Source organism: Lineus longissimus, chromosome 16 (assembly GCF_910592395.1).
Source record: "Lineus longissimus chromosome 16, tnLinLong1.2, whole genome shotgun sequence".
Classification (NCBI taxonomy): Eukaryota; Metazoa; Nemertea; class Pilidiophora; order Heteronemertea; family Lineidae; genus Lineus; species Lineus longissimus.
This window is the reverse complement of record NC_088323.1, coordinates 3,615,248-3,628,904: the sequence shown is the minus strand read 5'-3', so window position 1 is coordinate 3,628,904 and position 13,657 is coordinate 3,615,248. Positions and strand designations below refer to the sequence as shown.

Sequence of the window (13,657 nt, the reverse complement as noted above, 5' to 3'; positions counted from 1 at the left end):
GTAGTCAACGCTTTATATCAGACGCCTTGACTTGGAACAGCTACATGTACTCTAAACCAGATCACGTCTGTTGCTAAGTCTCGTTTCTGATATTGAGAATTATCCGAGGCCTACCAACGTACATTACATCCGAGCTACAATAGGTTCTTAGGTACAGGACACCGGCAAGGGAGGTTATAGTCATTTACCGTTGCCTCAAGTGTGTGATCGCCAAAAGAAACGTGATTTGTATAATCTTGTCATACAAAGGAGACGGCATTCGGCAGATTATTCCGCAATAGACATTGTACAAACGCAGAGTAAGCTACGGAGGAATTCCTTTATTGCTACGCGACCAAAGTATGCGAGTTTTCATTACAAATAATGAGTGTTATATTCTTTCCTATTATTGAAATATCTGAAAGAATGAAGCAGAATTTCACAGCACACAAAAACGTGTTTTGTAATCTTTGAAAGAGATGTTCATATTAGTTTTCAGAACACTTTAAAGTTCTTCACAGACATGAAACAAACGCTGATTGAGAAATGTTCTACCGAACATATGCCTTTTCGTGTCTTTACATTCAGTGAGACGATTAAACGATCTTTTATCTGACAGTCGCATGAATATTTTATCAAGGGGGTATGAGTAGCAATTCAGTCTGGTATTTAAGATTGCTTTATTACGGTATTTCCCAATAGTAGCTTATCGTCGGTGTTGTACTTTGTACTGAAACTTGAAACAGAAAGACTGAGGCATGGGCGAATTAGAGCTTTAGATCTTAATTGGGAAAGTTCATGCAGAGCAGGTGTTTTCCTCGTCCTATCATTAACACACGCAATTTCACAATCCTATTTATCAGACAATTTACAAGAGCATTAATGAATTCTGTACAAAACCGTGTCTTGATAAAGTTTTTTCTTTCTGATTTTGCAAAAAATCTGCACCCACATGTGCAGACAGGATCTGCCCACTAGACAACGGATTTTAACATGAACGTCATTATTAGCACTTAACATGACAGGAAAGGGAGCTGGGGAGGGGTGGGGGACTGCTACACGTGGGATCGAACGATCTGATCTGAGTACAAGTGTTTGATTTGTTTTATCGATCTCAATTTTGATCTCAACCAATCCGTATGCCAGGCCTTGTTTACAGCTCATTCTACCCTTAGTACATAACCGAGTATTGTTTTCCATTTCCCCTAATTCAAAATTCCAAATAGCATATTCAATGAGGTTTTCAAAGTGATCATTGTTTCTCTTTTTTTGCAAAGTTAACGCGATACTCACATTTTTCCCGGCAGTGCAGTTTTCTAAAAATTTTTTCCGACAAACAAAATAAAAATACTACAATAATGAAACAATACTAAAAGTTTATTAATATAAAAAGGTAAAATCACCAATAACGAAAAACAATAACTGCTGCCATCACAGCAGTGTGTACACAAAGGACTAGTCATCATTTATTCAGTTGGAGGTTTTTCAAAAATTGTACAACTCCTATGACAGACAACTCGGAAGAAATAATACTAACTATTTCTGTACATGTATCTATATTTAAACGCCATATTCAAAAAGGTTCGCGTCTCTTGTTTATTAGTGTTGACATTTCGACCAATGATTGATCTCCAATGAGAACATGCTGGAAATATAAATAATGTAGAAGGAGACAGTGATGATAATGTGGGTGCCTGTGAAGGTGTCGTGAATAGGAATTTCATTTAGTAACTAATATCGAACTTAGGTATTGGTTTTTTCACCGAAACCCACGAGGATGGAGCCAAATGTAGGTCAAATCCGAGGGTTGAGGTGAAAAGATAGCCCTCAACCGAGCTGTGTTTGGAAATCAAAATAAAGCCGTTATTTGATGTATCAAGCAGTTAAGCCGATGGCCTATTGAGTTCGTCTCTTGAGAAAGATCTTGGCACTCTGATGAATCCAGATAATAGGCCATTCGGGACACGGAATACCTTAACTCGTGAACAAGTATAGTAGGAATTTTCATATGTGAGAACGATACAACATTATCATTTCAGTCCACATCTTAGAGACAATGAGTAACTAAGCGTAAGAAAGGAGAGCTCGCAGAGACTTGCGGAAACTGAAAGGCCGAGGGTCGACTTCAGCCTAATCAAAACAAAATCAAAGATGGCAGTTAACATGGAGAGAGGTGGACGCATGTCTATACATAAGGCCCAGCAACAGAAGCATCAAGACAAGTGGAGATATCCAAGTCAGAAAGAGACTGTGATGAAGAAAATTCGAAACCAGCAGGGAAATACTCTGTAAGTTATTTCCGAGAAGAAACCGAGGCGATTGACAGTGTAGAACAAGAAGTCGAAAGTGCCAAATGGTGTACATGTACTGTCATCTTCACTGACGCCATCCTACGCTCATTAAAAAGATCTTAGAACATGCAATTATACCACCTCGTAACTTAGTGTACCTGAAAAAAAACAAACAAAGAGAGTCGTAGTGCAGGGGACACCTGCTCACTGTAGGATCCCAGGCAGTGAAACAGCTGACAAACCAGCAAAAAAGACGTAAACAAAAGAGTCTTACCCAATCCGATGAGTAAGCAAAATTGAACATCAGAATAGCATTTCAGACATGGAAGCAGAACCACCTCACCTATCCATACCGACGGACAGAAAGCTATCACCAACTGACAAGGGCAGAGAAAGTTACCATCAGACTCCGATCGGGCACAGCAGAATTCACCTATTCCACAAGCACCGAATAGGTCACACCGACCCTGCTCTTCCAATACGGGACTGATGACATCGAACCATGTACACAGCTACTGCATGAAGCCCGGGCCTAATGGTGTCAGCCAACAAAACTGTAAGGCAACAAGGCTATAATGCACTAGAGGAACGACTATCCAGCCTGCACGATTGGCTGCACAGGGAGTGAACGCGAAGAAAAGGCCGGATTTACAACGACACAATACACGGTCAATGGATTGAGCATTAAATGATTAACACCCTTTGGACAATGGTCAGCTGAAGGTTCATTGTGTATGTCTTTAGACGCTATTGTGTATACCCAACGAGAAGTCGCCGTCTCCCCCGCGGCCTTTGAGACAACCATTGCCAGTAATGTCTTATTTAGAGGGCGTTATTCTTTCTGAATCTGATAAGTTACATGTATGCACCATTTCATCCTGCGCCAGCAAACACATGCGATCATATCAGAAGTTTCAAGGACCCCCTCCCTATGATTGTAATACACACCAGTCTATTTCCGAAGACTCCAGGGCGTCGTCTCTAAGAACCTGAGAAGTGGAATCTGATATGAGTCGAAAATTATGAGCAATATCCGACTTCAATGGTGTTCAAACCAGAAACCGTTTTTAGAAATAATTTGATATGTTTTATAAAGTGGTTGATAAATAGGGATGTATAAAGACGAACATGTAGTCAGGAAAACGTAATTCTTAGTGATTAATAAAAAAGATCAATCAATCGTTATGTTTCTTTTAAAGTGTTTATGCGAGTAGACTACTAGTAATAAAAGTACACGATTGAGATTAACGATTATCTAAAATAAAATGGAGGCAGTTACAAATTTGATGTCAAAGATCTGATACGAAAAGTGCAGACCCCATTGATTCCTTGCCCCTTTGCCAGTTGAATAGGTACTGAGCCCGGGGTGACAGCGTCTAAAAGAGGTCAGGAGACTCATAGTATCCACTCTGTTCGTATCCTGCGGTAAATTAGGAAGCTTCTATCTCCTTAGGACGGAGAGGGAAAGATAAATTTTCTTGACAGCTATCAGGCCCTTCGGGTGTCTGTCGTAGAAGGGTACACATCCTGACATCTCGAGTAAAATAGCTTGACAGGGAGACCACTTTACCGCGCAGGCTTTAATCATGTTTTTTAAACACGCTATTCAGGATCGAAACATTGGAATCATCAATCATCAGTAATAGTTAATTACATTTGTCACGTGTCAATTCAATATCGCTAATCGGTTTCTCTCGAAAGCATTCTGCATTTTGTAGAAAAATACGTTTCCCGACCTCACACTCAACACAAAAATAGAAATAGTGCGCTTTCTACAAACGTGTCCTCTCAGCTTACAGACGAACAGCTGGGTCAAGAGAAAGAGAGATAAGTCAATAAATCCCTCCATAAACTGATGGAGAGGCACTATTCTTCACTAGCACATGACACAGTCTTTGGAACATCGTATGCATCAACAACTGATTCTAAGAGCTCATTGAAGACGTAGCTCGCTTTGAAAAGATGCGCTTGTAACCAAATCTTTGCCAACAATGGCCAATTATAATCGGTTGTGGTCATATTTCAAAACAGGATGACATTTTGTTTCATCCAACGAAAGCAGTATGAATTTGAAAGATTATACTGTCCAATTAAACATGTTTAAAGGACAATGCGGATGTTTCATACAATCGTAGAATCGTACAAAATACAAAATAAGGTAGGAACAAAATACTTCGGTTTGCTGGGACACTTGTTACACAGAAAAAAACTGCTCACTTTTATACACGGTGTCATCCTACTCTTGGATAACCTTCAAAAGACATACTTACTTGACATGTAACCAGCAGGAGTGCCAAAGGTTGATTTGAAATAATTTGCACTCAAGGGAAGCCCCATGCAGATGGCAAGTGCAAGGGAGTCTTACAAAAAAGGTTCTTGAGCAGTTGCCTTTTTTGGTGGCGACGAAATGCTATTTCTATTTGTCAGGTGGCTTCCCGCAGGAAATAATGTGTCAGTCAACCAGGGTAATAGGATAATCTTTTTATGAAGACGAATGGGAAATTAACGGTTGTTGCAATTCGTGCTTTGCACCGGAAAATAGTTTATTTTCCGTGTCGTTGATGCAAAGGCAAAAAAATCTACACAAATCTGTCTGCTATTTCATAAATTCAATTTGCTTTGGATTCAATTTCAAAATTAGGGCAGAGATCGCAAGCCTTTATAATAATGAGCTGCGAATAGCGAAGATTGAGGAATGTTCATGTATTTTATCGACGATTTGTTTTGAAGATTTAACCCGATTCCTTCTACAACTAGTACACGCATGATAAATGATTTACTGGTGTCGCGTAAATGAGACAGAACACGTCTTGATGACGCCTGACCTTAGTTCTTTTCTCTTCGTCATTCGAATGGATTGAAAAACCTGCATGAAATACATTGAAACGAAGCGACGGACAGTGGAGTGTGCTGTGAAGAATAAAAAACAACTGAGTTTAAATGAATTGCATTTGTCGCCATTTCCTGTGAACCTAAAGTGAATTTGATGACAATGGAATCGTACAATACTTCGGTAAGCTAACATCAGTATAGGAGGGAAAGTAGAAGCAGGAGAAGCATCGGCACGGACTCTTTCTTGAGCCAAATCTTCAACATATTTTCCCTCCCGGGTACATAGCGCATGCCTAAATATAAGGGCAGGCAAATTGGTTTAACAGGTTTAAGTGCCAGAAGACCAATCTAGTAATCGACACCCGCCTTAGTGGCCACTTTGGTAACGAGATTTAATAAAGTGACGATGAAATAAAACTTAATGCAATTACAGAAGAAAATCACTTTTCTAATTGAAACTAATGCCAGTAAAATACCTATGGGAGTATGTAGCCTATATCGCTTTAAAATGTTTTCAGTGAATGAAAAGAGGTTGAGGCACAATAAAAGTAAGGCTGTTCATAACTGATACATAGCTGATAGCTTACGCTGTTCAGACAATATTACGTGGACAAACAAATAATGCCATATATTTTAACCTAAAGTTAAGGAAATACTACCGTAAGCTGCTTGCATGACCGGTGCAGATTCACAAAGAACTATCAAATATTTTGAATCCGGAATCTACTTACCTTTTATTATCCGAGTTCTTTCTGCATACTGATTTATGCACATCTTGGTCATCAATGCATTATACTCTTCTTTCGTCACGTTCATAGTAATCCCTTGCGCTACCGATTTGTTCCCAGCTTGCCCAGTCCTAATTGTTCCGGCAGACTGGTAACTGATCTGACCGTCAACGCACACGGATACAAACAACGAACAACACGTCACGAAAAGAATCGCATTCATCGTGCCAGCCATTGTTTCCTAAATTTGCCAGAATGTAAATGCTCCAAATTTCAATCATCTATTACGCCAGTAGGATGATAGGGCATCCTTTAGACTTTGTTCGTGTCCAGTTTCTTACAACCGTACATTAATTGTCGTTCTTACCACATCAATTGCATGAACGCGTATTGCCTTAGTTCCCCTATGAATAATTGGTCTGATATTTTTCAGGAACAGCTCTTGACTTTTTCGCAGTTGTCCAAACAGTTATCAATGCCGCGAGGTGGTTAGAATGGGTTGCAAGGATAATTGTAACGTTCTGAAGACTTTGGAAGTTGTGGTAAAGTTATCACAATCAGAAATCCGGATACAGAAAGACAATCAATATAATTCAACGTGTTTGCGGCGCTGGCGGTCTCGCCAGTCCTTTTGTAATCAACGCACAATAGAAAGATGTTGGTAGGAAATTGTTTTGTTTTGAAAAAAATGCAGATAACAAGCCCGGCAAACTTGAAATTCTTCAAAGTAATCTTTCAGATCCGTAAATTTGTAACACCTTAGTAGTGTCTGTGACTGTCTACTGACTGCTTTTCTGTTTCATAAAAATACTCTCAATCACTACAATGCACATTTCACATTTGTGTACCGTCAAACATTGTTATCAGCCAAAGCAGCTGCCAGATTTCATGTCTGAAAAAAAGTAACACTAAAAAAAAAAAAATTCAATATCGCACAAATTAGAGAAAATAACCTAAGTACACAGCGGAATATAGACTCACATCCTGTTCACCTGTATCTATTTTTTAATGTCCTTTTGCAAATGTGATAAAAAAGCGTTATTGTCAAGCAGTTTTTTTATTCGACTACTTAGATGTGAAACAATAGTTTTATTAAAAGAAACAGACCAGCTGTTATCCCGTATTTATGTCTGCGTTATAGTTGCTAGGCCTGTACTACGAAGGAAAACAAAGTATTTCATTGATGAGTTGGATTATCTTAAATTTTAAGTTAAGATTATTTTGGGCTTATGCGGGTTTTATTTGTTATCGGCTTATCAACTCTATGTCCTCGTCGTAAAATGCACTATAACATTTCATAATAATCCCTGGTTTTACTCCGTATGTTACTAAAGCAAGGTAGTCACATCAGTGAACTGTGATTCGTGGCAGCTGGTCTCAGGTTGAGATCGATAGTTTTATATCTTCTCTGCGGGATGTCCTAAAGAGCCAAGTAACAGCTTTTGACTTGGAGCACTGCACTGGCGATTGCACAGCTGTATTCTTAGCGGGGTTGTCTATGACCAGTGAGCCTCAAGTTATCCAGCAGTTACTCCGAGCAGGAATAAATCTGCCTTTCTTGCTACTGACAATGTGATATATGCAAGCTGTCGCAGGAAAACAAGTGACTGTCAGATATACCTGAACGTCAATAGAATGATGATACGATAATACTAATGCTTCAAACGAACGACAGTATTAACACTATTAACATTCGATGGACTATACATAAATCAGGTGGATTAGATTAAGTTTCAATATGTCGCCGATAGGTACCTCTACCCATTCCACTCCCTTCTCTATCGCAGTCACGACAGTTCATCTGCACCATTCACGCTTCCACGACTTTATACCACTACGCCATTTCCTGTATAATGTGAGTGTAGGAGTTTGGGCCCAAATGGGTGGCCAGTCATGCATTTTTCGGGTCTTGCGACCAGTACTTCCGGCTATTTATGTGAGCTTCTGTTTGGCCAAACTCTTAGCGGTCGTCCAAAATTCCTGCTCATGAAAAGTGCTCAATACGATAAAAATAGACGAAATATTCATCTTTTCGACGAAAACACGCATCTCCACACTCTGCCACTTGCAGGCATAACATCAGTTAGCACCGTAAATTCATTTTATGGCTTTGTAAACCAATTCCTCGATTGCCGTAATTGCTTACTCTTTGACGTGTATAAAAGGTAGCGTTAGTATTACATTAGTATGAGAAATTACATTCAGCTTCTGCTCATGAGTATGCTTAGTTATTAGAACGCATGATTAAAGGATGCTTCTATTCGTCTGGGTCGTCTGTTTTGCAACTCTGTGTCAGTTCTTAAATGTTTCGTCTGCATCGTTTAAGGCTCTGAAAGGCGAACCACTGGTAGGCTTTCTTTGATTTTTTAAAAAATCTGTGCTCCGTAAACAAACAGAGCGAAATTTTTTCCTTTTTTTGTATGTATTTTTGGCACTGGGTTTTAACATGTACGGTTTAAGCATTGATCAATTACGATCCATAGTTCACGTTGAATTTTTGTATGACCATTTGGACTTAATGAAGGAGGTTTTTTCCTGCACTGACAAAGCCAAACCCGACAATTTCTATCTGGCCGTAAATTTCTGATCAATGAAATACAAACTTCAAAGCAATCTTACAAATAGTTCGCGCCCTGGGCTCAAAGTGTTGTGGACGAAGAACAAACCAATAGCCTGTAGTAGACATATCAGATATCGGGAAACAACACCATGCAATTTGAAGAATTTACACAGTGTACATTGATGTGTGCTACCGGCTGTTTTCTACGCTGTAGAGGCTAACATTGTTCCACTAATAATACATTACTAGCCATTTGTCTAAGGTGTCCTCTTTAAAAGAAACAAAAGTTCCTTCTTAGACACAGAGCCCGACAGTATACAATGCACTTATCAGAAAAATGCTTTGAAAAGGGAGGCGGCATCTCGAAAGCAATACAATTAAGAGATAAACTTAGCAGAATGAGTCGGGTTTCATAATCGGCAGTTTTAAGAACATGTTACACATTTTCTATTCACTTGTCCAATAAATTGACTATTAGTATTGCTGAGATAGCGTTATCTGTTCAGGTATTGGGTCTTATCTTCGTTCCGAGAGAAAATTGGTCCATCAGATAGACCATATCCCTGTGAGACAACAATAAACCCAGAAGGGCTCTAAAGCCATTCCCGACACACCATCTCCAGGAGATAGTCATTTACATTATTTATTTACAATAAGCTTAAGTAATCGGGCCTCCATGACCATTTTCCAGACTCTATCGCTGAGGGCAGATACAATTCCTGGGATGTTTCGCAACTAAATCAGTATTAATACCATTACCAGACATGCCAAGCAGGAAATAAGCCAGTGATATAAACGGGTCTCCGCAATCCGGGAATTGGAATATACGTGTCCTGGGATTATTATAAGCAACACGACTGTGTCCGGACACGGATATAGCAGCTAACTGTGACAGCTTTACTCCAATGTATAAAGTCCGTGAGATGACGTTATACCAGCAACTTGACCCTATTTTTTGAAGCTTCTGAGTGGGTTTGAAACATTTCACATGGTTGACACCGACAAAGAATGTGATGGTCATTCTGTGGGCTTTTCTGATAATGTGGAATAATCAGTTGAGAAAAGCAATTTTGGTTTTCGGGCACGAAACTCTAGACCCTTGATGATAAAGGTTACTTATCTATCGGTTGAGGAGATATCTACACCAGCCGCTAGTCAAGGACTATGATAAGTCACCATCCCCGCCAAGGGGTACAAATAATAATCTGGTTGCAGATTGAAAATATTTAAATCGTATTACGGTACAGATTTCGAACTGATTAAAAATCGTGTTTAACATCTCGGGACAGGGGCTTCTGGCAATCTTTGATGAAATAGAAATCCGACCTTAACCCAATGTATCGTTAATTGGACTGATCCTTTCGTGACTCGAACCAACGAACCCCGCCCGGATAACGAGCTCGGTGAAGAAATAGAAAAATGCCCCCCTGGCAAAAGTGTCCGGTCTGGTATTTTGACGAATGAAAGCGCAAAATCGACTTTGTCCCTCACATACTATCCTACATGTAACACATTTCAAACTTCTACACTGGCGTACTAACCACCATGCTGCTGACCCCCCTCCGTCTACCCACTGGCTGACTTCGCTTGTCTCCGTACAACGTTTAATTACAACCAGATGCATTGTTTGCGCAACCGATGCACTGAGGCAAAATGTCACCACCACAATAGCAAATTTCATTCTCGTAATAAGTCACATGGATTCGTCTCAGTTGGGTTTATATCGACAACTTTGCCATTCTCATTAAAGAACAATAAGCCAGTGGTCGGAAACGTCCCAAGACTAGGCCAATGAAACACGATTTCATGAATCTCCTCTGGCAATTTCGGAAAATGTTTTTTTCCTCAAAGGTTCACCAGCAACATCAACATAATCCCACGCTAGACGGGGGCATTAGGAACTATAAATTCGTAATGGAGAGGCCTTCTTTCTGAAACGTGAGGAAAGCCCTAGAGAACCGACATCAGAAAACTTGTTTACACTTACAGCAGCTGCAAAACTGCACTTTTGCGTTTCGTCATGCGAATGGTAGCTAGCATTAAGAGTTCCGCAGTAATGAGACCAATGATTAAGCGAATTAACCGCATAGCGGCAAGAAGTTGAAGGAGTGTTCATTCATTGGTACTTCACTTCCTTGATCAAATGGACATGACCAGATTGACTGAGCTCTGCCCAGGACATTGCAGTGGTTGGCTGGCGCAATCGGTCTGCAAGCTGGGAAGTATATGCCCGCTACACTATTAACGCTTGGTAACGAATGAGCGGCACATCCGCCATGCACAGCCGTCTGCACACGTCGTCCAGCTTCACTCCTATGCCAAGCCTCTTCAAGTTACATCGAATTGATAGAGGAAGCAACATCGATGTACATCCCACATGCTTTGGTTGAGTCTGTAAGTCGGTGAGGATACACCCCGATCGACCAGCACACATCAAATCTGATTTCCTTCAAAACTCACGCGCTTCTGATCTGAACCATGTGTAACCAGACTAAGTACAATATTTGCCAAATACTTCGATATTGTTGATCGTTCATGAGCAAACAGATTTTCAAGTTTGTACAAAGTAATTGCTACGTAGTATGGTAAGCGATGGATAGAGTAGCTTCTTTATCAGTACCGTCGCTGTTGATCATGCCGAGTCGGCCTGTCTGGCGGTTTATGTCAGGAGCACGTTGGAAGAAGATTGCACACACGTATTCGATCAACACTCACAAGGTCTCTTGGGCGTATCAGCTTTTGTCATTATGGAGAGGAAAAGCAACTGTACCGAATTCCATTCCCTGTACAAACTACATCGTGCCCAAAACATTTTCTGACAATATATTACACCTTGTGGTACAACAGCAGACATATAAAAAAATACAGCGACGTCTAGACTGTCGCATATCGAAAATAATAGTTATAAGATAATGGTACGGCGAGATACGCTCTTGGCCAGATTTTTTATTTTGTTGGCAATAATGATGTTCAGGCGCAGATCTATTGTTTTGTTTACGCCGTCTCATGCAGCTTTGCTTTCCGGTACTGATTTGAACATCACTTCCTAATCTATAGGGGCGAGAAAAAACAGCGTGGCCGCCTTGTTAATGAAATAACGTTAATTGCAAAAGCCCGCATTGTTTGAACACGCGTCGGTTCTGTGATACGCTAAGGAGGACCGACGTCTCAAATGGCCTGATCATGTTTATCAGAGAATCTGTGTCCAAACACAATGTTATTCAGTGGGGGCTAATCCACTCTATGAGAATTCACGGTCATTTGTCCCACTGAGTCTTGGGGTTGTTGGTCGAATCGATCGAACTTATAACCAACTAGGCATTAAATGTTTGGGACCAAGGATTTTTTTCGTCTGGTTCAAAATAAGACCACATTTTTGTTGTCTGAAGTTTCGTAAATCCTGAAATCTGAAAAATATACTACTATCATGTCACGTTGGAGCCTGGCGAGTCGATTGTCGCCCACGTTAAACCGGCGGTTTCAATTTGAAGAACCAGTGTGAAATTGATAACACGAAAACCTTAGCCAGTGGGAGAGACAAAGATGACAAATGATAGAAAGAATCTATTTTCCAAATCAACAGCAACTTTATCATCGTCTACATTAAAGAGGCTATTCTTGCGTTTAATATGATTAAGTTAAAAACAAGCGCGTGTCACAATCTAGACACAGTGTCAGCTCTGAATATTTACACGAGTCTGATTGAGAACAGATTCATGAGTTAGAGTACATGAAGCTGCCACACGATATACGTCTCAAGAAGAACAAGATTGATCAGTTTTATATTCTGATTCCTGATATCTTTAGCTGAGAGTGGTCACAGTCGGCGTGGCACAAGATGCGCACGGCAGACCAGTCAGAGCTTATTTCGTGATATGTTCCAAATTCACTTTCTCGGGAAGTTATCTTACTCTATCAGATAAAGACTAATCTTCGTTAATCACATTCATGATAGAGGTAACTATTCCCCGTCACACTCTATAACTATTCTTCTCAGAAGAAAGATCAAGAGTCAGCCTGTCGTGTCTGAGATAAGTCCCTCACACCAAGTAAGGCATTTCCTTTGCAGAAGGATTATAGGTTTTATGTGCAAAGCGTTGGCTAAAGCGGAGAACGGCGTGATCTATGAGCGGGCGATCTCAAGATAAGGATGCTCCAGTTTTAGACAACCAAAAGTTCATATTGCTTTCTATTTTGATTGCATAGAATGATAGAGGACAATGGAATACTCGCTGAAAAAACACCTGTTCATAGAATTCCAATGTATTCGACGCCCAGGAAGGCAAAATCTTTTTGAGGCACACTAGCCGTTGTTGTTGCATGATGTGGGCAATCCCGACAGCCTTAGCCTGGAGCTCCTCAATATACGTTCGATAGCAACATATTCTATTCCCTTACAAACATTCTATACCAAGTGAGCCCATCTCACCCAAAAGTATAACAATATGACAGGTCGTCCTTTTGACAAATTGCTGCCGATTATGGACTGAATCCTCACCACTTATTTCTGACTACAATATTGAAATATGTGTCTTCAAACAATACGCTGGAAATAACTAATGGCATGATACATTTGTACTGAGTAATTAAGTGCGAAACCTAAGGCAGCTGATCTTTACTAGCTAGTCCTGACAGTTCATCACATTCACCAGCCACTTATCAGCATTACGGCACCCGTATGGTGTCCACGTTGACCAGAGGAGCGAAAAGCTAAACCAGAAGTAAGCTTCAGGAGCCTATTGACTTCGTTGGACATTTACATGAAGCTTCTGCGTGGGCTTGATACATTCCACATGGTTGTATTGCCATCAATGGTTGACCAACGCATACTCTCTTGTCCTTAACAACCGCAACAAAATCAGGCAGATTTCCGACTGACTTCAAGAATGTTGTCGGTTTTAATAGTAGTATATCAGGTTTACGTATACATGTACCTCTTGTCATCGTGAAAAGGATCAGAAATGATTGTGATATATTGCTGGCATAGGCCCTCCATAAACGATAGAGATGCCACATCCTTTCAAAAGAGTTCAATGTATAGTCGGACAAATGCGTTTACAAATGACTGGCACCATCACTTGCAGAGCCATCACTCATGTCATTTAGCAATGTTTATCGGATGTATTGACTTGTAAATACTCATTAGCCAATGTCATGTTCTGATTGAATGATGCCATATCGGACATTCGATTGATAGCACTGTCAGTAATAGATGTTCAAGAAAATTCATGACCGCTGTCATGTCGCTATCGGATTTCTGCAGATAC

General features: G+C 40.3%; 1 protein-coding gene across 7 annotated transcripts in view; it reads right to left on the bottom strand.

Moving 5' to 3' along the window:
* Positions 1 to 13,657, bottom strand: part of LOC135500074 (corticotropin-releasing factor receptor 2-like) — an 84,936-nt gene that overhangs the window by 33,111 nt on the left and 38,168 nt on the right. For 4 of the 7 annotated variants that reach the window (XM_064791221.1, XM_064791227.1, XM_064791222.1 and 1 more), the window contains exon 2: positions 5,834 to 6,722. The exons of 1 other annotated variant lie outside the window; for it this stretch is intronic. In XM_064791221.1, the coding sequence (XP_064647291.1) occupies positions 5,834 to 6,065 (232 nt within the window). In that variant the 5' untranslated portion in view covers positions 6,066 to 6,722. The remainder of the gene's footprint in view (positions 1 to 5,833; positions 6,723 to 13,657) is intronic. 2 more of the 7 variants (XM_064791224.1, XM_064791225.1) reach the window with 1 other exon arrangement.